The sequence below is a fragment of the Hyperoodon ampullatus genome, assembly GCF_949752795.1.
Source record: "Hyperoodon ampullatus genome assembly, chromosome: 2".
Taxonomy (NCBI): Eukaryota; Metazoa; Chordata; class Mammalia; order Artiodactyla; family Ziphiidae; genus Hyperoodon; species Hyperoodon ampullatus.
In genome coordinates this window covers 2,227,799-2,253,185 of record NC_136915.1, presented here as the reverse complement: position 1 = coordinate 2,253,185, position 25,387 = coordinate 2,227,799, and the positions used below count along the sequence as shown (strand labels likewise).

Sequence of the window (25,387 nt, the reverse complement as noted above, 5' to 3'; positions counted from 1 at the left end):
TGGGTTATGGACCCTTTGAGGGCCTCCCCAAGGCCACAGACTCTCACTCACCCTAGAAAAGCCCTTGTGTCTTCACTCAGCGGAAAGTGGCCAGGAGCATGGGGGGCTCTGGCAGGTGTCAGGGAGGTGACCGCCCTGGGGGGTGACCATCACCCCAGCGTGCTTTAGAGCACCCATGCTCAGAAGGCAGCGAGGGTCCACACACAAGGAAACCCACGGCCAGCAACCCACCTTGGCTGCGGGCCTGGTGGTTGGAGGCTCCGAGGGCCCCCTGGCTCCTGAGGGGGGGCCACAGCCGGTGCCTGGCCAGCAGATAAAGGAGGCTGCTCCAACCTCCCCTTTTCTGTCAAGATGCTGTGTGATGAGTCTCAGTCCCGACTCCAAAGGGCCTTGTCGATCCACTGCCCCACCCCATGAACAGTGCGGGGAGGGGGTCTTGCACACAGGGGGTCCCATTGTTATCACCCTCACTCTGGCCCCAGCCAGAAGCTCCTTCCCAGGGCGGAAGGAGCTGCCCAGAGGCCGGCCCTTCTTTTAGCTTCAGTGACACCTTCACGGGCAGGGTGAGGTGAGCCTGGGCCTCCATCGGGTCCTTGTTCCGTAACCCAGGCCCAACATCTGGCCACCCCCGGACCCTGAGGAGGGTGTGAGCAGTACATGTTCTGAGCCCTCGGGACAGGCCAGGCTTGCAGGGAGCCCCAGAACTCCCACCACCGGGCACCCCTCCCACTCCCAGGGCACAAAGAGCATCGATAGCCCAAGCACCACGCTCAGCCTCACCAGGTCCAAACATGGTCCCTCTGCCCACACTGGAGAGCCTGCCTGTCCTGGCCTCCTCTGAAGACCGGCATCCCTGCTGCAGGGGGCATCCCCCAGCTGGCCTCATGGAGAGAGGACTCTGGCAAGAACGCAGCCAGCAGGGCTGTGGGCCGGGCCTCAGAACTGCCCGGCATGGGGCGGCGTGGGGAGGCTGCCCACCAGCCCAGCTCTGCCCAGCCCCGGGAGGGCCCCCTTGACGGCCAGGGGAAGGAGGTCCCCACTACGCTCACCCCATCCCACTTGCAGCCTTTTGAGCTGGCCTGGCCTTGTGAGCACAGTGACTGCAAGGGTCAGTGGGCACCTTCCGCTCACAGGATAGTCCAGGAGCCTCTGCCTGTGGGCCCACCATTCTGGACACGACCACTGTCCTGTGTGGGCAATTCCTTCCCCGAGCGCCCTGCAGCTTCCAGATGGCCTGGGGCTGGAACAGCAGCAGGAGTCAGGGGGGATGGCGGGAGGGGAGGCCAGGCTGTGGCTGCAGCTATAGCAGATACTCAAGGTGGCCTCTCCGGAGGGCCATCGTGTCAGCCCCGACGGGAGCCCTGAGGATGGGTCCTCCTGTCTCTCACCTTCCTGCCATGGCAGCTGCAGGTAAGTCCCCAGTTCAGGACCACAGGTAAAGCCACGCCCTGCAGCCAGGAAGCAGTGAGTGCATCTCTTCACTAAATCAACTCCACTCCCGGCCAGCAGGAGAGGAGCCCCCGGGGACCTGCACGCCCTGGACACGTGGGGTGGTCACTTTTCAGCTTTTAGTACAGTTGGCTGCCATCGAAGTTTTCCCTGGAACCTGTAAATATCCAGCGAAGCATCTGGGGCAGGGAGTGCTGGCTTCTACACATCTGACCCCGCTGCACATGGCGGCTCCCATCACATCAGCACCGCCTTGGTTCATCCTCTCCAAGGCCCTGGAGGCACTGGCTGCCCCCTCACAACACGAGGACCCACGGAGGAAGGGGGCGCCTCGCCCTGGGCAGGTCTGCGATCCTGGGGAAGCCTGCCTTCAGGCCACTGCGTGTTTCCCCCAACAGCCTCTGACTGTCCACTTCACTGAGCCCTGTGCACCTTTCACGAGGACCTTCCTGCCCTAGAATGAGCTGCGGCACTCACAGCCCCGATCGTGGCCGGTGGAATTTCAGGGCCTGGGATCCATGAACTTGAGCTTGGCTTCCAAGGTTGGGATCTGAGAAAAGCCCAAAGCAGATTTCCCTGACAACCAACCACTCGGACCCACCCAGCTTGGAAGCCAAGCTCCAACTCGCTCCCCCAGGGCCAAGATCCAGGGCACTCAGGACCCCCTGGCTGCAGCAGTGGCTCTAGGAGAAGCTGGGGCGAGAGCTCCCCTTTGGCCCTCATTTTCCCAGCTAGAGACGGGGCTAAGGGCACCGGAGCGGGGGGCGGGAACAGGGGGCCAGGTTCAGGTGCGAGAAGAGGAGGAGGGCCGGGTCCCAGGTCCCCCTGGCCTGTAGCTGCGTTTACCTCTGAGCCTGGTCAGCCCCGGAGCATTGTAATTATAAGGTGTTCTTTATAATAGAGGAATATATATAAAGGAATTTTCATCAGTCAATAAAAATCCAGCTGCGAAGGCGAACTGGGCAGACTTTCCCCACCCAGTGGCAGCTGTCACTCACTCAGACAAACAGTAGTCGCAGGCTTGCTGGGCCCAGGTGCTCCCCACCAGGGCAGGCCCTGGGCCTCTGAGGGGTCAGCCCCCTCACCACTGGTCCACTGGGTCCAGGGGGAGGTCCCTGGACCCACCCCTCGGAGCTGAGACGAGGCTGCTCCTTTGACGCGCTCCACAGAGGGGCACAGGCTGTGCCCCCCACAAGCTGCGTGATGAAAGCCAGGGGTCAGGCTGCCGGGGCTCAGACCCCGACTCCACCCTTTGCTGACGGGTGACCTTGAGCAGCGACCTGCCCTCCCGAGCCTCGGTTTCCTTATCCGTAAATTGAGGAGGACATGAGAGCCTACAACATGTACCGGGGTGCTCGGGGGGGGACCTACCCACGCAGGGGCCCTGTCCGCGCACCAACCAGACACCCTAGCATCCACAGAGCTGTGTCCAATTTGGAAACAAGCCCCAGACAAGAGAGGACTCTTGGTAAAACATCTATTGCATCATGCGCTGCCCACAGCCCCGCACCTGGAAGATGGAGCCCGTCCCTGGGGGCTCCCCTCCCCTGCAAGAACCTCAGGGCTGGGAGGGGGGGCGCTGCCCTGGGACCCCTCGGCGGCAGGGACTCGGGGCCCCTTTCAGGGCCCCCCAGGCTGAGTTCTGTGACCTCCAGGCGCAGGGCTCCCCCGCTGCTTGAGGGGACCCCCACCTCGGGCCGCGAACCGGGGCACTAACCCCCCAGGACCAGCCGCAGGGAGCGCCCCGCCGCGGAGCTCCGCACAGGGCAAGCGTTTGCTGAAGATTCTCCCCAGTTTCCCCTGAAGACTCGGAGGCTCATCTCTACAACGAACACTGTTAGGACTCTTCCCTCGGCTTCAAATACGTATAATTGCTTCTGGTGCCAGTAAAAGGTATTAATTCCACTTATGCATTCCATAAACTTTTAGGATAACGCAATTGATACCACGATCATGTTGGGACACCTCCACTATTATTTTCCTACTTGCAAACCTCCGAGGGGCTGGAAAGTTTTCTCCCGAATCCATTAGCGTTGACTCAGCCACATTCTACCCGGGAAGCCCTCGTAGAGCCTTTGCGTTTCCCAGGCCCCCTCCCACTTTTTCCTGGGGCAGGGGTGGTACGCGAGGGCATTCACATCACGTGGGCCAGCTCGCCCCCAGGACAGACGGATGGACACACACCCCGTCGGATGCGGGGGCAGCTGGAGGTCATTCAGGGGGCTGTGTTCAGGCTGGGGGGCTGGCTGGAGGCCCCCAGGGACAAGCTGTGTGCCCTCGCACCCATGCGTACCCGCGCCATCTCGCCTCATGGCAGCCTGCCCTGAGGGCCGTCAGCAGTGCCACCCCAGTCTGCCCGAGGCGCCCACAGATGCCCTGCTGGGCCAGGGCTCCAACCACACCAAGCCTGCCTGCTGACCTTGGAGCCCCTCCCCAAACCTCCAGAACATCAAGGACAGCCCCTTCCCTGGAGAGGCTCAGGCTGGGAGCAGGCCCCACACTGCCAACCCACGGGGGCCCCCGGGATGGGAGTGGCCATCAGGGGCCAGAGGCCAACCCCGCCATGTCCCAGGGAGGGTGTGGAACAGGGACCCAGGCACCTGGCACTGCCATCCCTGTCCCGGCTCCACCCATCCACCAGCCCAAAGAACATCAGTGCCCAGGGGTGCCGGGGCCTTGCTCACAACTGTGATCTCTCACGGCATCTGTCTCTCTCCAAAGCCCAGACGGCCCCGAAAGGAACAAGCCTCAGCCAGGATGCTCACAAGCAGCGAACCCTGGCGCGGCGTTACAGAACCCCCTGTGACACCGCGACCCCGCCGGCCAAAGTGCCATCTCAACCTGCCCCCCGCTCCTGGCTACAGGTCCCTCCTCTGGCTGCTCAGTTACCTGCTACCCTCCTCCTCCTGACTCCTGTGGGAGGGGAGGGGCTGTCAGAACCCTGGGCAGCGACCAGGAGGGGCCTGCGGGCCTGTGTGCGCAAGTACATGTGTACAGTGTCTGCATGTGGGCATGTCTGCACATGTGTCTGCATGTGTGCCTGTGTGTGCATGTCTGCACATGTGTTCGTGTTTGTGCACGCATGTACGAGTGTTGCATGCACGCATACGTGCACACACTCCTGTGAGCTGAGGGCTCCAGGCCCCTCTGCCCCCAAAGAATGCAGGCGTGAGAGCTGAAGTCAAGGGACACAGGTCAAGGCAGATGAAGCACCCGGGGCTGGGGGGACTCCCAGGAGGCCTTGGCCAAGCAGAAGCCAAAGACCCCATTAACAGCTGCGGTCGCTTGGGGGCTGGTGAGGGTGTTTTTCCTGAGCAGGAAGAGGAGAGAAGGCAGCAGTCAGTTTGGAACTGCACTTGAGAAAAATACGAATTAGCTATCAGTTACCAGCCGGCTGGCGTAGGGGGGCCGCACACGGCACGGCGCGGAGGCCCGGAGGGCAAGCCCGGGCGGCAAGTCTGGGCAGCGCCCGCACAGCCAGGCCCCCAGAGCTGCAAGCAGGCGGGGTGCCCAGTGCTCCCCGTCCTCAGCATGAGCCGGCCGCCTGTCCCCCACCCCTCCCTGGGCAAGGCAGGGAGCCTGCAGGGGTGGGGTCTGCTCCCAGAGCCGAGGTGCCACGAATCTCATTATGGATGTTTGTCCCACCTCCACCCCCGCATGGGGAAGGGCTGGGGAGGGCGTCTGTGGGCACCAGCAGCAGCACCCTCCTCCTCAGCTCAGCTCCGTGAGCCCTCAGCGGGGGTGCAGGTGGAGGTGCTCAGGCTGGGAGGGAGGTGTCCACTGCTCGGGCAGTGGGGGAAGCGGGGCTGGGGCTTGGAGACACAGCTGCTCGGACAAATGAGCCTTCCCCTGCCCTCTGGTGTGGCCACTGGGCTACCTCCGTCCTGGACAACAGACCACCCCACGGGGCCACTTAGGGCCAGCACAACTGTGGCCAAGCCATGAGCACCTCCAGCCCTGAGGCCACACACCTGGCAGGGGGTGGTGGAGGCAACCAGGAGGGGGCAGCTCCCGTCCCTCCCTGAGGACCAGCTCAGACCATCCCAGGTGCTCAAAGCCCCCCAGATGCTACAGACCCCATCAGCATCCTCAAACAATGGAGAGGAAGGGAGCCAGGACCCCCCCACCCAAGCTGCCTACCAGGACTCCTACGAGACCAGCAACTCAGGCCCTGACGACAGAACGTCAGTGAAGGAGGGACCGGGACCCCCCCCCCACTTAGAAGGGAGGGAAAGGGCTTAGGGAGCGAGTCAGAATGTGGACTAGGAGCAGTAGTGAGCCTCCTGTCACTAGAGATGTGCAAATGTAGGGATGCCTCGAGGGCCAGACCTCAAAGCAGGGGTGTGGGGAGCAGGACCCCACAGGCAATAAAGAAGCCCCTGCAGGTGCAGCTTTGGCTAAACAACCTTGTCCAGGAGGACCAGGCTCTATGGCAGCCCACCCCCGCCCCCATCATCCAAGGAAATAATGAAGATGCCAGCACCGACTGCGCTAAGCCCATCCCGGTTAAGCCTTATCACCTCCACCAATGGAACGATGGAGTGAAAATTCCCAGACGAGGACATCTGGGCACTGACGGGAGCAGCTGCCCCTCTTGGCCACTGGAAGCCCTGGAGTCGGTCTGAGCCTTGACTCAGCGATGGGTCAGCAGCTGCAGGAGCCCACGGCTCAAGCAAGAACCAGAGCTAGCTGCAGGGGGCCGTCCAGGCTGCCTGCCACTCCGCCCCACCTCTGGCCACCCCAGGAGTGTGGGAGAGCCACAGCCTGGCCAGCAGGGCAGTGGGGAGAGTGGGAACCGGTTCTCAAAGCGGCAGGACCTCGGTGTCACCAGTTGGGAACTCCCTCGGGGGCAGGAGGGAGTGCATCCACCCTGCATGGACTCCTTTGCTCCAGGGTCCTTTCCCAGGGGCCCGGAGTGAGCACGGAGCCGCTGTTCCCAGAGGAGGTGACGTGGCCCCATGGCCAGGACCGCCAGAGCCAGGCTCACTCTCCCCTCCTGGGGGCGGGCAGCAGACCTGGAGGGTCCTTGGCGCACCCTTTCCTGCCCGATGCCCTAGGCTCCGAGGCAAGCTGGCAGTGTATCTGGGGGTCTTGGTGTCCCTAACCCTTTACTCTGCCCTAGCGGGGACATCAAGCAGCACCTTCCTCTCCCAGCCGCAGTATGGACGGTGCAGTTCAGTGGTTGGGGGCGCAGCCGCAGGAGCCAGCCACCAGGTTCCCATGCCAGTGCCCCCACTTACCACCTGCATAACCCCGAGCAGGCTACTTCCCCTCTCCGGACTCTAACACGGAACAATAGTAGATTCTACCTCGTGGCTGCAGGCAGTTTCAAGGGTTTACACAACCTCAAAGAGCTTAGGGCAATCGCAAGTCACAGCTCTCGGGGAGCGGGTGTGTGGGATGTTATCAAGCTTGGCAAAACCTCGACCATCTCGACGGGGGTCAGATTGTTCCCAAGGGCACAGTGGCAGGACCTGGGGTCCGCGGCACTGTGGCTCCATCCCTGACACCCATGCTTGGAGCTGACAACCCAGAGAGGGAGTGGGCAAAGCCGAAACCCGCCTACAACAGACACTTCTGGCCAGCCCTGCACTGCCTGGAGGAGGTGGCCTCCGTGGGCCCCGGCGCCAGCCTCAGATGGCTCCAGGTGTCAGAGCTGTGAGCCTGCTGCCCACCCAGGACAGGATTCAAGCCAGAGCCCCCACTGAGCTCAGGGATGCCGGCCGGACAGTCCTCGTGAGAAGGGTCTGCCTCTGTCTTCGCGGGGGAGAGGGGCATGTCCATCTCCTCTGGGGCCCTGTGGGAGGCTGGCCCACTCTGGCCACGTGTCTGTCCGAGGGGTGGGCACGCCCAGACTGTCCGGCCCCGAGACCCGCCTCCCGGCCGGGTGGAAACCCAGAGCGGACGCGGATGTGCACGGTGGCCATCCCTGGGTGCCCAGGTCGCGGGCAGCCCCTCCCCACCATGCGCCCCACAGGTGACCGCCGGAGCCGGGGCGCCACTCACCGTCCAGGTGGCCGACTTGGCTGTGCTCGACTGCTGGAAGGTCACCTCGAAGTGGTGGGGGCCGGGGTAGTCGGTGTTGGAGGGGATGACAGGCGCGGGCGACATGGTGTCGAAGGTGGAGCTGGGCTGCGCGTAGGGCGAGTGGGTGGGCACGCTAGCGCCAGCGGCGTGCTCCGGGGCGTAGGGGCTGGCCGAGGCCGCGCGGCTGCTCATCTGGTCCATGGTGCTGCTCAGCAAATGGAACTGGGACTGGCAGGAAGGGGAGGAGGGACGGGGGAGACACACAGTCAGGCTGGAGAGTGGAAGCCATCCGTCCGGGAGGTGTCCTGTTACAGGAGCCTTAAAGGGCCAGCAGCTCAGTCATCCCAAATATTTCCTCGGGGGGTGGGGGGTGCCCACCCGACAGGTCACTACTTGTGTTGGGATAAGCTGACATATTCACCTCGCCCTCCCCTCTCCATCAGCCTCCCAGTGCCTGGGCTCCTGGGGCTCCACCGAGCACACCTGGAGGGGACCGGCCTGCGGGGGGCGGCTCCCAGCCCCGACTGACACCCTGGGCGCCCGGCTGCAGTCCCCAGGGGCAGCACAGGGCCCAGGGAGCCACGCCTCCTGCTGTCCCACCGTTCCAGCTCAAGCCGGGGAGACCCCACCCCCGGAAGCAGGGCAGAGAGTGGCCCCAGCGCACAGGGTGGGCACAGCCCAGGCTCCAGTGCAGGGGCTGTCTGCCCAAGAGGCTTTGGGAGGCCAGACGTGGCCCCTCGGTCCAGCCCTGTAGGGGGTGGGACAGCGCTGGGGGCTGAAGGACGGTGGCTGAGGCCACCTGCGAAGGGCCTCTGCACGACGACAGGCCGCCTTCATCCATCCGCATCTGAACGCCCCCCCAGTTCCCCCTGCTAGCAGGTCTGCCTGGTCCACACCCTCTGCCCACCCCAGGGCGCTGGCAGCCTAGCCCCCTCCGGGGCCACACACAGAAGGAACAGGAACTCTTAACCTCATGGTGTGAGTGTGTCCCCTGGGTCACCCTCTGTGGGGTCCGGACCAGCAGCCCCTGCCAGGAGCTTAAGGGAGGCCCCAGCGAGGAAGGGAGGGGGCGGGGCCCACGCCTCAGCGTCTTGAATCCAGGGCAGAGCAGGTCTCCCCGGAGGGCTGGCAGGGAAGACCCACCTTCCCAATCAGGAGGCTGCCAACAGGAGGGTGACACAGTAGCTGACACGGGCCAGACCGGCTCTAACCGCAAATGTTTAAACAGCTCCTTCTCTGTGCCAGCCAGGCTCAGAGGGAGGGCGCTACTGCCCCCGAATTGCAGATGAGGAGACTGAGGCTTGGAGTGGGGATGGTAACGCCGGGGGTCCGTGAACTGGGGGGACTTGCATCTGGCGGGCAGAGGGCCTGGAGTCCCGCTAGCGGGGTGGAGGGGAGAGGCAGACCGGACAGCGGGAGAGGGCGCCCTCTGCCCTGCACCCCCTGCCCCTCCTGCAACCTGAAAAACAAAGGAGCGAGCTCCTGGGATGGTGGGGGAGCCCCGGCCGTGGGCGACCCCGGTGCTCAGCCCCCTCGTGCACATCAGGAGGGTCGGGCTCCATAACCCAGAGCCCCCTGCAGCTCGGCACCCCGGAGGCACACCCGTGTCCACATCACCGAGCCCCCCGGGCCCCCTCCCGACCTGGGGAGGGAAACCCTCTCCTGAGGTCTGCCCAGCCTGGAGGAAGCTCAGCACAGGTGATGACCTAGGGGGAGGGAGGTGACGGGGGATGGATGACAGGCGGCTGATTCTTACCAAAGCCACTGCCCCACCCCCACCCCAGCCCCGTTCCTCCTGGCCCACCGTGCCTCCCAGAGGCCAGGCAGGTGCTTTCCTCGGATGCTCCAGCCCTGACGGCCAGCTGCCACCCAGTGCGGATCAGCCGCCAGGCCCGACCCCATGCCCTCCCCGTTGGGGACAGCCAGACTGGGCGACGCCGTCAGGGTGTTGGCACAAGGCCCTGGCCGAAACTGCCATCTGACAGATCCCTTGGGTGGGTCTCAGGCTTTTCTATTTGAACCTCCAGGGTCATTCCCCCCACCCTGTAAACCTGGGGCCCCAACACCAGTGGGATGGGGGCCCCCTGCCAGGCAGACTCCACTTCCCCGCCCCACTAAGGCCACCTTTCCTGTTCCGTGGTCCCCGCAAAGGCCTTCCTAACTTCCTGTGCCTTCACCTGGAAGACGAACGGGGCTCAGTGCCCACTGCCTTGCAGATGGATAAACAAACTGCCGAGTCTGTGCGATGGAATGTTATTCCTCCACCATCAGAAAGAAACAAACTACTGATGCTACAACCCGGAGGAAATGCAAAAAACACGCCACACGAAGGCGCCGACACGAAAGCTCACACGCCATACGGTTCCCGTTTACATGAAAGTCCAGGGATGGCAAACCCACAGGGACAGACACAGATGGGGGGCGGCCAGGGCTGGGGTGGGGCTTCGGGGTGACAGCTAAGGTGCAGGGTTCCCTTCTGAGGCCATGAAAATGCTCTCAAATGGACTGTGGTGATGGGTCCATATACCTGTGAATTTTTTTAACTGGAGTATAGTTGATTTACAATGCTGTGTTAGTGTCTGCTGTACAGCAAAGTGATTCAGTTATACACATACATGCATAGTCTTTTTCATATTCTTTTCCATTATGGTTTATCACAGGATATTGAATATAGTTCCCTGCGCTATACAGTAGGACTTTGTTTTTTGTCCATCCTGTAAATAATAGTTTGCATCTGCTAACCCCAAACTCCCAATCCATCCCTACCCTGCACTCCCCAACTTGGCAACTCTAAGTCTGTTCTCTAAGTCTGTGAGTCTGTTTTGTGAATATATTTTAAAAATACTGAATTGTATACTCTAAGTCGGTGAATTGTGTGGTATGCCAATTATAACTCAATAAAAACAACTGAGGGACCGGCCAGTCCTCACCTCTCCTGGCCCGGGCCATTGTGGGTGTTAGGGGAGCGACAGCCAACGCCTCCAGAGGGCCCGGGTGGGGGCCCCACGTGCTCTCACACCCCCTTGCTCCAGGAGGGCACTGCTCTGCGTCCCCCCGGCTTACGCCTCCCCACTGGACTTCAGACCCGACAAGGACAGACCTTGTCCCATGGGTCATCAACGTACCCCCGCACGAGCACAGGAAACGTGGCCAGTGTGAACTGAGCTGCACTGCGGACATAAGGGCACAGACTCCAAGGACTTAGTACCAATGAAAAGAATAGAATAAAATATCTCTTGGGCTTCCCTGGTGGCGCAGTGGTTGAGAGTCCGCCTGCCGATGCAGGGGACACGGGTTCGTGCCCCGGTCTGGGAGGATCCCACATGCCGCGGGGCGGCTGGGCCCGTGAGCCATGGCCGCTGAGCCTGCGCGTCCGGAGCCTGTGCTCCGCAGGGAGAGAGGCCACAACAGTGAGAGGCCCGCCTACCGCAAAAAAAAAAAAAAAAAAAAAAAAAATATCTCATTCACAATTTCTTATTGATCACTTGCTGAAATGAGCATAGTTTGGGAAAAGCAAAATAAATTCTTGAATTATTTTCGCTGTTTCTTTTCACCATTTTTAACGTGGCTACAAGAAAATGCAACGTTACATGTGTGGCTTGCATCCCATTTCTACTGGACGGCCGGCACTGGACAGGGTCCTCCATCAGTGGCCAGTGAGGGACTCACAACTGTAATTATTGTTATTGCTATTATTATTATTAATTATTAGCACATCCTTTGGGGTTGTAGTGCGTTTCTCATTACAGAGTGGTTACTCAGGAGGGCTGCTGAATGAGAGAGCAAGTGGGCACAGGGATGGAGGGATGGAGGGATGGAGGGAGGGAGGGAGGGAGGGATGGAAGGATGGATGGAGGGAGGGAGGGAGGGAGGGGGGAGGGAGGGATGTATGGATGAATGAATGGATGGATAGATGGATGGATGGGTGGATGAATGGATGGATGGATGGAGGGAGGGAGGGATGATGGGATGGAAGGGGGATGGAGGGATGGAGGGATGGAGGGGGGATGGAGGGATGGATGCAGGGAGGGAGGGAGGAATGGATGGGGGAGGGGGAGGGAGGGATGGATGGATGAATGAATGGATGGATAGATGGATGGATGGGTGGATGAATGGATGGATGGAGGGAGGGAGGGATGATGGGATGATGGGATGGAAGGGGGATGGAGGGATGGAGGGATGGAGGGGGGATGGAGGGATGGATGCAGGGAGGGAGGGAGGAATGGATGGGGGAGGGGGAGGGAGGGATGGATGGATGAATGAATGGATGGATAGATGGATGGATGGGTGGATGAATGGATGGATGGAGGGAGGGAGGGATGATGGGATGATGGGATGGAAGGGGGATGGAGGGATGGAGGGATGGAGGGGGGATGGAGGGATGGATGCAGGGAGGGAGGGAGGAATGGATGGGGGAGGGGGAGGGAGGGATGGATGGATGAATGAATGGATGGATGGATGGATCGATGATGGATGGATGGGTGGATGGATGGGTGGATGAATGGATGGAGGGAGGGAGGGAGGGGGAGGGATGGACGGTTGGAGGGAGGGGGATGGAGGGAGGGAGGGAGGGGGAGGGATGAATGGATGGATGGAGGGGGGGATGCATGGATGGATAGACAGATGCATGGGGCAGCAGGATGCCCCCCACCCCACCATACAAATGCCCAGGAATGAGGACAGGATGGGAGCCTGCTTCTCCCACTTGCTGGAGGCTGAGAACCTGGTGGGTCCTGGGTGGAGGGGTTCCAGCCTGCCAACCCAACCCCCAGAGATCTCCTTTCTCTTCTAGGTGCTGAGCATGACCCCTCTGGAGGGTCTTCCCTTTTGCTCCACCAAGGGCTGCAGGGAGACTTCCGCACCCCTAGCAAGGACAGCCCAGCCTGGGGTTTCATGTCTGTCCCCCCGGCTCCATCCCCAACAGGAGGACGGCCCAGGCCAGCAGAGCAAGCTGCCCCTGCCTCCCAGTTCAGGGGAGGGGGGAGGCAGCCCCACGCTGACACGGTGTTCAGATTTTAACTTGTCCACATTCTTTACAGATCTGAGGCGAGTGCCAGGGAATTAGTCACTGAACCAAGAGGAGCAAGGCTGATAGGATCTCCACACCCAGCAGCCACAAGGCAAGAGGGAGCCTGGAGGCTTCCAGCGGGCCGGCCCGGCCCAGGAGTCCTAATGAGATGTGGGACCGCTGCATCCCTCATCCAGCGAGGGTCCCATCTCCTCTCCTCTCGCTCCAGCCCTCCAAGGTGTCAGGCTCAGGGCCCTCCTGTGGTCTGGGGGCCTGGGAAGCCCCCTTCTCTCCGGGAGCCCGATGACACTAGCCTCGTGCTGGGCGGATGCTGTCGGGGCAGACCACCAGCGTTGCTCCTTCCCTCCGTCCTGCTTCCCCAGGGACACCCCTGCCCACACCCAGCAGGGATGGACAGACAGCAGAGATGTTTATCCCCCTGGTTTCCCTGAGGCTTGAGCGCAGCTGGGAACCCGCAGATTAGGAAGTGTTGCATCCTCACCTTGAAAGGCCCTGCCTTCCCTACCCACAGGGAACTTTGCATTTCCTTCCCGGCCAGGGGCCACCCCCCACCCAGACCCAGCTGCTAAACAGGGGAGTCTGGACCCCAGGGGAGGCCAGCGTGGAGGCCAGTGTCTTGCCCAAGGCGGCTGCACCGAAGCCGGCAGGGGTAGGGGGTTCTCCAGAACCAGAGGCCCCTGGAAGATGAGACGAGACCCACTTGGCAACAGGGAGGAACTCAGGCAAAACCAGGACGTTTTTGGTTTGTTTGGCTTTCAATAAGAACTCCCAAGAGAGTGGGCTGATTGGGGCACGCCTGGCCCGCGGCGGCCCACATGTGCCTACATGCGCGTGCAGGGCTCCTGGGCCCGACCCAAGGAGGGCTGCAAGCGAGCGGGAGTCGGGAGCCAGCGGGTGGCCTCTCCCCAGCATCCCCAGAAGCGCCAGGCCTGCCTCTGAGCCTCAGAGGCCCCTACGCCCAGTAGGCTGGGCTGGAGCTCTGGGAGGGGGTCTCGAGGCAGAGAGCACTTCCCTCTCAGATCGCAGTGCCTCGGGTGGAGCAGGATGATGCCCTGGGGACCCCTCTCTCCAGCCCCTCCAAGACGGTCCATCCATTTGCTCCACAAATGTGTTCTGACGCTCTGTCAACTTAGAGCAAGATGCTGGGCCGGGGTAGGGGGGTCAGACTGCCCTCCCGTTGCGGGCCGTCTGCAAACCCACACCGTGTGCCTGGGTTTATGTCCCAGCCTCTGCAGGGCAGCCAGGCTTTCTCCTGGGGTCAGCGTCTCTCAGGCGGAAATCCAGAGTGGCCTATTTTTGCTCCGTGTCGGGCAAGGGTGCACCTTGGGGCCCTCCTGGGGAGCCATGTGCACACGTGTGCTCACACACAGGGCCCAGAACACACGCGGAGATGGGGCACTGGGCTTAGACCTCAAGTTGTGGCCACCCATCTGCAGGGGGAGGAGGCTAAAGGGGGAGGGGCTGAGGGGCTCCCGCCCCCTGAATGGACAAGCTGCTCGGCCTCTGCCAAAGCCTCCGGAGTCCCAGGGAAAGGAGGAGGCTTCCCGAGGAGCTGCGGGGAGATGTCCAACGGGGGCTGCCCTGGGGCCGGGATCCCGGCCCAGTTCCCACCCACCCACAGCTCCGTCACCATGTCCCCAGCCCCCAGCCTCAGGGGCCTCTTGCCCAGTCCCTGCAGATCTGCTGCGGGCCTTCCCGCACACAGGTTAGCCCCAGACTGGACGCTCAGAAACTCCGGGCTGAATGAACCAGACCCTGGAACTCCCAAGTAGACCCCCCGAATCACACAGGCCCACTGTACCCACTCCTGTGCTGGGTGCACTCTGCGGCCCAAGGCAGCTCCAGCCCATGGCAGCCCTTCCAGGAGACCCTCGTGGCAGTGACCACACTGCACCAACCAGCACCCCTGCCAGTGCCCAGGGGCTGGCCAGCTCCCCGTGAGGGCCGGGAGGCGGCTCCCCGCACCCTCCTCTGACTCCCACAGACGGCCATCCCAGCCAGCCTTCTCCAGGGCCTGGGCTCTTCCCGCTTCACCAGGTCGACCCTTTCGTTGTGAGCTGGATTTTGTGGGTTTATAAGTATCCCATTTTATGTGATTATTTATGTAGAATTTGTAAACCATCTCAAATGACTTTGGGAGATGTACCTGGGAAATAAACTGTCTGTGACAGTCTGTGTCCCCATTCCCTCCTAATCTCTAGCCTCCCTGCATCCATGACCACCTTCAGCCAGGCTCCAGGATGCCAAGATTAGACAAGGCCAGTACAGATGGGCTGTGACGCGCAGTCAGGGGACCCAGCACAGATTTACATTTAGGTACCACAAGTGCTCTCCGGAGTAAAACTTATTTTTTTTAGTGAACGTGGTAACAGAAAAACTTGTCAGTAAAATTTAAAACGACTCTGGTTATGTCCCCAAAGGCTCACGGTTTCAGGCTGCCTCACCCAGTAGAGGGGACTCAAAGCCAGGCCAAGCGGGGGCAGCTGGGGAATGCAGAGCTTAAACACTGACTCAGGAAGCATCTGTCTGTCCCGGCCGCAAGGACACAAAGATTCGAAAGACAGGACTCGCTCGCCTTTGGGCAGTGATAACAGCTCCCAGGAAGCCCCAGTTTCCAGCCTCCTTTCGACACTGCAGGTCCATACCACAGGGCCTTTGCTCATGCTAGTCACCCCACCCCCAACACTGTCTCTCCTACCTGTACCACCTCTCAAGGATCACCTCCTCCCTGAAGCCACCCAGGCTCTCTCCACCTGTTCTAGTGTTCGAGGACTTCCTCCACTGCTTCTCTGGGTTCAGTAACGTGATGATGCACACCCATGTGGGTTTGCATCCATGCCCACCTTTTACCAACGGCTTCTGTGAGGGCCCAGCAGTTAATTCACTAAGAAGCCGAGGATGGCGCCCAACACACGGAATGCACAGACGTGTCTGCTCTTGTTCCTACCGGCTCCCTCTCCCCCTACCTGCCCCCAGGTGGGCATGGATGGCCACGGTCCTGCGAGCTACCACATGGATGGCTATCGCAGAAACATTGGTTCTGGCTCCTTCTTTTCTAAGCCATAGGAAGGCCAACTCACTCATCTTGCATTCTTCTGCATTTCTGGCAGCAATGGAGGTTTTACGCTTTTAATGTTCTTTCAAGGTGTGGTCAGAAGACTGTCACTCAGGGCACCCACCCAAGGCCCTGAGGGCCCGCCTCGGAGAGGGCCCCCTAAGAGGTTTGACCTTTTCTGGCAGCTTGGGCCCATGAACCCCCTCCCAGTGCTACTTCAGTTCAGCAGAGAATGATCCAGTAGGTCATAGTGCACCCTTCCCTCCACGCCCAGAAAGGATCAGGAGGGACTCAGCAAGGGACAGAAATGACAGGACAACTCGAAAGCGCAAAGGAGGCTGCCCGGCAGCAAGGGCAGACGGGCAACCAGCGTGAACAGGGGCCCAGGATGAGACACGTAATGACAGAATCCCCACCATCCAGGAAGCAGGGCCAGGAGAGAGAAACTTCTCCTCAGCACAGAAGCCCCGACCTCAGAGATGAGAGGCTCCTGCTAAGCTAATTTCTCTCCACCAGAGTGTACAACCCATCCAGACACCTTCCTCCTATTCTAGCTCCTATTTCTGCATTAAGAACCTGCTGAGTTTCCAGGACACCTGCAACTCACATGGGCAGCTGTCCAGCAGTCCAGTCCATGGTGCCCAAAGTGTGCGCCACGGCACGACTGCAGACCTTATCAGAGCCTTGAGGACAGCCAGTGTGTGAGGCGAATCTTGGCGAGAGAAGTGGCACGGAGCGCTCGCTAACCAGGAACTCCTGTCCCCACAGGAGCCAAGCTAGCTGGCAGTGGGGGGATGAGGGTAGAGGACCTGCCTCTGGCTCTTTAAAATGGCCCCCCTTCTGGCAGAGGGCAGGCTGGAGGGGGACAGTCTGACAAAGAGCTCTCCCCTCCCCGTCAGGCAGGGATGAAGCTCCACCCTGTGGGACAGCACTCTGGTCCTGCCTCCAGGGAGTGCTGGGGTCCCCGCCCATCCCAGGGCACCCAGCCACCATTGGCCTGTTCCAGCCCTGCCTTTTCCAAGTGGCCTGGCTGCATGGCTTGGCCACTGCCTACTCTGTTCTCGACAGGAGGCCCGGAGACCTGGAGACAGTGGCCAAGCAGCAGAACGCTTGCCCCCTCGGTCCCAGGGCGCCCATACTGCCACTGGTTTGCCCGTGGGACTGGGTTGGGGCTGAATTGCCGGATTCTAGAGAAGCCAGGAGTGTCCCTGGGGGGCACTTTCCGGGAGTGCACCTGTGTCCCTGCTCCTTCCGGGAGGGGCCTCTGTGTATTTTTTTTTTTAATAGATGAAAGTTGGACCTTTTTTATTCCATAAAGGGTTGGGCCTTTTTATCCCTTTCTTATGAAAGGGTTGGAGAAGTTATTTTTTTGGTTTTGGTTTTTGGTTTTTTTGGCTGCATTGGGTCCTTGTTGCCGTGCGCGGGCTTTTCTCTAGTTGCGGCGAGCGGGGGCTGCTCTTCGTTGCGGTGTGCGGGCTTCTCATTGCGGTGGCTTCTCTTGTTGCAGAGCACGGGCTCTAGGTGCGCGGGGTTCAGTAGTTGTGGCACGTGGGCTCAGTAGTTGCAGCGCACGGCCTCAGTAGTTGTGACACATGGGCTTAGTTGCTCTGTGGTATGTGGGATCTTCCTGGACCAGGGCTCGAACCCGTGTCCCCTGCATTGGCAGGCGGATTCTTAACCACTGTGCCACCAGGGAAGTCCCAGCCTGTGCGTTTTGAACAGAGGAGGGTCCTGTGAGCAGCAGCATTTAAGGTCCCACCAGACTGAAAGGAACTAAAGGATCAAGGTTCGTCTTTTTTAATTGGGTGGAGGGGGGCATCCCTTTTCCTCTGGCCATAAGCCTCCACAATAACTGTCCACGCCTTTGTGAAGCCACAGCAAACGCTCCACGGCCACCCTGGCTAAGCGCGTGCAGTATCTCACACCCTTGACTCTCAGCTCTTTCTAGAAGCTGAAGCAGGTCTCCCTGGCTGCTCTGTGTGGAGCCAGCAAGTTGGCGGCAGCTGGCCTGGGCTTCCCACTAAGGCTCCTCTCACTCTGTGACCTCAGCCAGGCTCACAAGGATCAGGCAGGGGACCCTCGAGACCCCAGAAGGGGAGGCCCGGCTGCCGAGTTGGCCCTATTAGTGTCCTCCACGCTTTCCCTGAGACCCCTGACAACGGGGAGTGAGGATGCTTCCAAAAAACCCCAAGAAGCCCAAATGCAACTCCAAGCAAAGTCTACCCGTGACCTTCCCAGATGAGCAAGGTGGTGACCCACCAGCCTGAGGCTTCGCAGTTCCTCCCAGCTCCGTCCCTCCCTCCTTCCCTCCAAAGCTTGCTGGGTCCCAGCAGACATGCCCATGCTGCCTACCCCTGCGCTGTCTGTTGCACCCCACTCCCCCTGCGGCCTGCAGCACCCACCATGCATCTAGCGCTGCACCAGGGCCTGCAGAATGCCCTCACAGCCCTGAGGGAACAGGCTCCAGGCTGCCCCCCAAGGTCAGCCTCTGTGCACCGGTATTCAAGCTGCCCGAGGCCCACCGCAAGGCCTGGCTGTGTGGTCCAGCAGGGGACCTCTTTGCAAAAATTGGAAATCTGGTAAATACAGTAAGTCCCCTACATAACGAACGAGTTCCGTTCCAAGGGCGCGTTCGTAAGTCCAATTTGTTCGTTAAGTCCAACAAAGTTAGCCTAGGTACCCAACTAACGCAATCGGCTATACAGCACTGTCCTGTAATAGGTTTATAATACTTTTCACACAAATAATACATAAAAAAACAAACACAAGGGACTTCCCTGGTGGCGCAGTGGATAAAACTCCACGCTCGATCCCTGGTCAGGGAACTAGATCCCACATGCATGCCGCAACTACGAGTTCACATGCCACAGCTGAGCTGGTGAGCCACAACTAAGGAGCCTGCCTGCCACAACTAAGACCCGGTGCAACAAAATAAATAAATTAATTTAAACCAATAAAAAGTTTTTAAAAAAACACAAAAAATAAAGAAAACATTTTTAATCTTACAGTATAGTCCCTTGAAAAGTACAGTAGTGCAGTACAACAGCTGGCATCCAGGGGCTGGCGTCCAATGAACAGGCAAGAAGAGTTACTGACTGGAGGAGGGAGAGGAGGTGGGAGATGGTAGAGCTGAAGGATTGTCAGCAACAGGAGACGGAGGGCCAGCTGCAAGTTCACTCACGCCTGACGTTGATGGCACAGGTTCTGGTTCCTTGCTGGATTCAATTCTATCTACCCTCCTGAAAAAACGATCCAGTGATGCCTGGGTAGTAGCTTTTTTTTCTCATCATAGATGACACGGTAGCACTGGATTGCATTCTGAACGGCTGCTGCAACGTTCATGTACCAGTCTACATTCCAGTCCTATGCCTCAAAAACTAACAGCGCCTCCTCAAATAAAGAAAATCCCATGCCACTTCCTGCATCGTGAATCTCTTCGGTTCTTCAATGACTTCTTCTTCCTCTTGTCTTTCTTGGCGCTCCTCAACAGTACCAGCTACATCACTGCTGCTCTTACGCTTGCTTCCGGACATCCTGGGCTTGAAATAAAGACACTGTACTACTGTACTCTATTCAGCCCTGTACAGTAAAGTACACAAAAGCACAACCACTTGTAGAGGATGCACGCATGTGACAATGTACGCCAGACACACGCACTAACTTACGTGATTGGACACAAGAACGCACGTTCACGTCTTTGAAAGTTCGCAGATTGAAGGCTCGTATGTGAGGGGACTTACTGTAGTGTTATCTGCGTCTTTGTCAGGGGACCAGAGTGTGGATCCAAATAGGAAGGGGGCTGGGTGCAAAGGTCACCAGGTGGAGCGCCCCTGTCCCCCGCGCTCTGCCGGGCCCTCTGCCCTGTGGCCCCTCCCCATTCCCCTCCTGCTCAACTGTCACCTCCTGCAGTGAGGCCCCCAGCCCATCACTCCCACTTCAGGTACAGTACCTCCTAACCCAAGCTTCTACCCTGCGTGACCCAGTTCATCCTGTTCCTGTGCTGGGGAAAGGTTAGGGTTAGGGTTAGAGTGGGGCAGACATGTGTCTGTTTGTCACCACTGTCACCCCAGGTTTGAGGCCCTGGGGTCTGATCTCAGAGGCTCTACCTGGGGAGGGTCAGCCAGGTGCCCCCTTCTCTGGCGTTCTCTGTCTGCTCTGACCCCCAGTGTCCCCGTGCTCCCCAGAGGATACCAAAACCAGACTTTCAAAAAATAGAGAATGAAACTTCCAACTCCGTGATCTTCGCTGGCAGGCATGTCTGGGCTTGGGTGCAACCTCACCCAGAGGTAAGTGACTGACAGGCCGTCTAGGCTCTGGCTGGGAGATAACCCGTCCCACTCGGAGCAGGACCTCCATCCCGCTGGTATTTCCCACAGCATCTCCAGGAGTCTGTGATTAAACGGATGGAAATGCCAACAAGATTCGACTTGTGCTTGGGGGGAAAGGCTCCCTCTCCTCCTGAAAATATGCACATACGCTCTCTCCTCTCACGGGGCCCTGCCCAATCCTAGCCAGGGCCATGTGGAACTTTCCACACCTTGTGCTGGGCTGCCAGGGAGGCTGTGTCTGCAGGACCTGCAGCCGGAGCCTCCGCCTGCAGACGGCGCTGCTGAGACAGTGAGGGCGCAGCCTGGATCCGAGAGCCTCCACAGGACCCCCCAGGGGGTCTGGGGTCTCAGGCTGTGCCCCTGCCAGGCTCTGCGGAGCTGCCTTGGAACAGGCAGGTGACCCATGGGATGCAGAGATTTTTTTTAACCACCAGGAAACGAGCCCAGCCTACACCCCACCTCCCAGCATGCTGAGAGCCTGGAAGGAAAGTGGGGAGCTTGGTGATCTGTCACAGGGCCAGCTCGAGGGGTGCAGGCAGGGGTACGGGCTCCCCTCTCCTCCCTGGGCACCACTGGGGGGCGGTCTGCCCTCTCACCCCCTGCCTGCACCCCCAGAGCCTGATTCATGTGTCCCCTGACATCCTTTAATCCATCCACCACTCTGTCCGTCTGTCTGCCCATCCTGCAGATGCTAAGCACGCCCCGCCTGCACCAGACACTGAGGACACCGAGGGGGCCGTCATGGGGAGGCGGCCCTCCTCAGTGGGGACAATTGTGACGAGTGCATTGAAGGGGCAGGGAAGGCGCAGCCCGCAGAACTGGGGACTACCTGGACTTACTCGGTGAGTCCTGAGGGCCGACCCCAGCCCCTCCCTCCAGCTCTGAAGCCAGGACCAGCTTCCCGGCAGGGGGTGCAGCTCAGCCCTTCAACACACATCACCCGGGCACCCCCCGGGCCCTGGGAGACAGCGGCGGGCACAGAGACGCAGCCCGTACCCTGCACCCTCCAGAGCTTAACTCTCATGAGGAGAGGACAGCAGAGAACCAGCGAATCAGGGCTTCAGAACAGGCTGAAGACAAAGGAAGAAGACAAAAGCAGCCCAGTGGGGGACGGCCAGGCCAGTGGGGCTTCTCGAGGCAGATGCCACCGGCTGCCCAGGTACTGGGGAGGTCTAGACCCAGATGTTTGAGAGGGGGAAGTCTTTGGGCCAGAGAGCCGCAGGGCCGAGGGCAGGACATGGCTCAGAGGAGCAGAACCCTCCCTCCGGGAGCCCATGGGGGACTGAACGCAGGAGGGACCCTCTAGCTCCGGAGTCGAGTGGGAGCTGCATGGGGCCAGCATGATCCAGGTCAGGCTGACAGGCTCCTCACGAGCGGGATGCTGGTGCCGCAGGAGGGGCCCGGGAACAGCTCCCAGGTGTTGGCCAAGTGAAAGAAGGAAGCAAGGGTGGATTTTCCGCCCGCTGAGAAGGGACAGTCACCCATGGGGGGCAGAGGGGGATGTGTGTACGTGGAAGTGGGGATGCCAGAGGGCCGGCGCTGCGGGGGTAGACCTAGAACCTCGCGAAGGGTCGGGAGGCCGGGCCAGCGAGCCCGGCTGGTGGGGTGACCCCTCCGTCCCCTGAATCAGGCTCTGGCATCTCCTTCCGGGAAGGTCAGTCCCTCCCCCAGCCCCGAGAGCCTGGCACCCTCTCAGCACACAGTAGGGAGAGGCTGCTGCTCCGTCCCCAGCCCAGGGCCGCCCTGCTCCCAGTTCAGCTCTGTCCTCTCCCAGCCACGGAACGGGACTGCCTCCTGCCCGGGTCGCCTCCCACCCCCAGCATCGTGCCCCCCCTCCCCCCGCTTCCCAGGCCGCCCCTCTCGTCTGCTTGGTGGCGTCTCTCCCTCTGCTCGGCTCCGATCTGGGGAGCCCGGTGCTCCTCACCCTGCGTGGGGCCCCACCCACCCTGACTGTGAGCCCGATACCTGTGCCAGACTCCCCCGTGGTCACCTCCACCCACACCCTCCAGCACGCAGGGCCCCTGCCCCGAAGTGTCCAAGCCGCTGCTCCAGCCAGTGCGGCCCGGGCTCCGCGCCGCCCTCCCATCCGCGAGGCTCCAGAACCCTGGGCATTTTCCTCGGTCCTCTCCTGCCCTTATTCCAGAGATCAAACAGCCTCCTCACCCGACCACTTCCCACCACCTCCCCTGACGCCTCCAGTCCGCTGGGCGGCCCTTGTTGGGCTCGACCTGCTTTGCCCCGAGCCGCACCGGACATCCCCTCCCTCCCTCCCTCCCGTGGCTTCAGGAACTCCACGCTTTATTCCGTCCCACCTCCCACCGTCCTCCATCCGCTGCTTGCGTCTCACACACAGCACAAAGCAGAACGCTTACTTTTCACCCCAAATCCCACTTCTTCAGTTTCCCAGCTGAATAAGTGATCACTCCCTTCACCCAGTCACTTGGGTCCAAACCCCCAGCCCATCAGCAGATCCCGTCCGTCTGGAAGCCCAGGGCTCTCTGCCCCTCCCCTGCTCGCACCCAGTCCAAGGTGCCTACATCCCTCTCCATCCCGGGCCTCCAGCCGGCTCCCAGCCTTGCCCTGCCCTCCTGTGGTCTGCTCTCAGCACTGCAGCCCAGGCAGCTTCTAGAACTCACGAGGGATCACGCCCTCCTCCTGTGTGCCCTCATATGCAGTAGCAGGCACTCAGCAAATATTTCTTAAAGCACTGATTGACTTTTCCCTCCTGGGGTCCTCCTGTCCGAGGCTGCCCCTCCTATAGGAGCTGTCCCGTCCGTAGCGACGGGTGGGACCCTGCTCCAGGTTGCACGGGAGATCCAAGCGCTATGCCCTCCCGTGCTACCCCAGCTCAGGGCACACACCTACGACACCCACTGTGGGCCTGGCTCATGGGATGGTGGCATGGGGCCCGGCCCAGTCACCCGAGACTAAGCCTTCGATGACCCTGCAGCCCAGACGGACCTGGGCCCGTCAACAGAGGCAGGCATGGGTGAGCCAGTGCTGTCTAGCACTGCCCTTCTCATCTCATGCAAGCCTAAACTGATACACAGTGAAACAGGAGCCTGGGAGGCGGCTGGGTGGGGTCCCTGGACGCCCACCCGAAAGAGGAGTGGGCGGAGAAAGTTGGAGAGTCTGAGTGCACTCCGCGCTCATCCCATCTGAGAAGGGGCCCATGGGGCGTCCCCTTGGCTCCCTCCTGTCCCGTGAGCTGCTGGTCTGTGTAGGTGGGAGAAGATGCTTGGACCAGCAGCAAGCCCACCCCGGCACCAGCTGAAGGACCCCAGTAAGTGGGCCACGGCAGGGGGTTGTTCAGCTCTGACCGGGAAGCTGTGGGCCGTTGGCACAGCGCGGGCTACGGGCAGCAGCGTCAGAACCGGGGCTCAGAATGGTGGGTCCCTGGGAGCTTCCCTAGTGGTCCAGCGGTTAAGACTCTGTGCTCCCCATGCAGGGGGCCCGGGTTCGATCCCTGGTCAGGTGACTAGATCCCACATGCCACAACTAAAGGTCCCAGTGCAGCCAAATAAATAAATAAATATTTTTTTTAAAAAAGAGGTAGGGCTTCCCTGGTGGCACAGTGGTTGACAGCCCGCCTGCCAATGCAGGGGACATGGGTTCGTGCCCCGGTCCGGGAGGATCCCACATGCCGCAAGGCGGCTGGGCCCGTGAGCCATGGCCGCTGAGCCTGCGCGTCCAGAGCCTGTGCTCCGCAATGGGAGAGGCCACAACAGTGAAAGGCCCGCGTATCGCAAAAAAAAAAAAAAGGTAAAGAAAAAAATGAGAGATGGGTCCCCCAGGCGACCCAGGCGGGGGCCCCGACAGCATCCTGCAGCTCCATGCCTCCTTCTCTGCCCAGTGGGCTCCCAACAACCACAAAGGCGACCGCATGACCTCAAGTTCAACCCTTTTTGTTCACACCACTTCCCCTCTGCATGCAGTGGTAAGATCACAAATACTCTCCCTCTGGGACGGAAACGGAGACACTTTCACAAATCCGTAAGACCCAGCCCAGCCCACCTGGCCCGGAAGGGGCTCCGGCAGCCTCTACCTATACCATCAGAGCTGCTCTAGGCACTTGTTGACCAAACAATGAACAGGCCACAGTCATCCTGGGTCTACAGGAAGCCGGGTGATGGTGGGGTTGGCCATTGCTGGTCCCCAGGACGGGGCGGCGGCAGCAGCAGGGTGGATGCCAGCGGCCCCCTGCTGCCCACAGCTCCTGCAGGAAGGCGACGCTCCAAGGCCCAGAGCCGGGGGGGCCCATGCCTCCCATCACTGACCCCTCCCCCTCCCTGAAAGGCGATGAGCTGCAGCCTCAGTGGACTTACACTGAGACACCCATTTCGTTTGAGAGAAAAGATTATACCAGAGTCCTCCATGTCCGCGGGGCTTCTCAGCTGGCTGGGCAGGGACACTGGTCTCCAGGTCCCCGGGCCTCTAGCTCTGCCTTGGGTTCCGTGTGTGGCTACAGACCCCCAGGCGGCAGGGAGACAGTCCCTCCCGGCTCACGCACCATCTTCATGGAGAGGCTGGGGGTACAAGGCTGCTCCCTGGGGAGCCCCTGGCCACTGTATGAGCCCAGCGACAGGTGCTAGTGGGTAAATGGATCAGTAATGGAATAAGTGAAAGAAGGGAGCCATGAGGAGCCATGAGGACTCTAGCTGTGGCCCGCACAGGGCCTTTTCCAGGGCTGGGTTTCAGATAAAAAGCTCATGCCGTGGGTGGGAGAGGCCACGGAGCTTCCAGATGTGAGTGAACGGAGCCAGTGCCTGGGTCAGCCCGTGTAGACGGGCCGTACACCCCTCACCCCTCCTGGGTCCCACACACACGGCATCACTCTTCCCATGGCCTTGCCTGGGGACGCCCCCCTGCAGGCACAAACACACGTACCTGTTCCAACACACAACGCGAACAACAGCACACACACCCACTGTCACTCACACGCTCAGACACACGCACACAAACACACCTTTGGGCGTGCACAGGGCCAAGGGACCGCAGCTCTTTGTGGCTCTGTGCTCATGGCTCCTGTCCTCCGCCCGCAGAGCTTGGGGACACCTGGACTCTGTCCAATTGTCCATCCCAACACTCTGCCCACTGCTGGGTCTCCCGCAGGGCAGGTGGTACCCATGGCCCCCACGCCATCCACCTCCCAGGCAGGGAAGAGGCCCGGTGGAGAGCAGCGGAGCCCCTGCTCAACCAGCAGCCTGGTGCCCGCTGGCCCCCGGGACTGGGCACGCCTGGAAATGAGCCCAGGTTCCCGGGGCTCAGGCCACAGGGGCCAGGCACAAGCTGCGGTCCCTTCCTTCCCTCTGCCCAGCCCACTGCCATCGTGAGGGGCAACAGCACACCTCGAAGCCAGCTTTCTGTGAGCCCCTGACCTGCAGTTTGGCCGGCAGGAAACACTCCTGCCCCCGCAGCTTCCCAGGTGAGGATGCTCTTGTCCTGGGAGCAGGTGGTGGCAGCCCAACAGCCAGCCAGAGCCCAGGGCGCAAAGAGAGC

At 60.7% G+C, this 25,387-nt stretch overlaps 1 protein-coding gene across 4 annotated transcripts in view; it reads right to left on the bottom strand.

Annotated features, from left to right (window-relative positions):
• Positions 1-25,387, bottom strand: part of TP73 (tumor protein p73) — a gene marked incomplete at its 5' end in the record, with an annotated part of 46,407 nt that overhangs the window by 11,473 nt on the left and 9,547 nt on the right. For all 4 annotated transcript variants that reach the window (XM_079698491.1, XM_079698492.1, XM_079698493.1 and 1 more), the window contains one exon: positions 7,456-7,704. In XM_079698491.1, the coding sequence (XP_079554617.1) occupies positions 7,456-7,704 (249 nt within the window). The remainder of the gene's footprint in view (positions 1-7,455; positions 7,705-25,387) is intronic.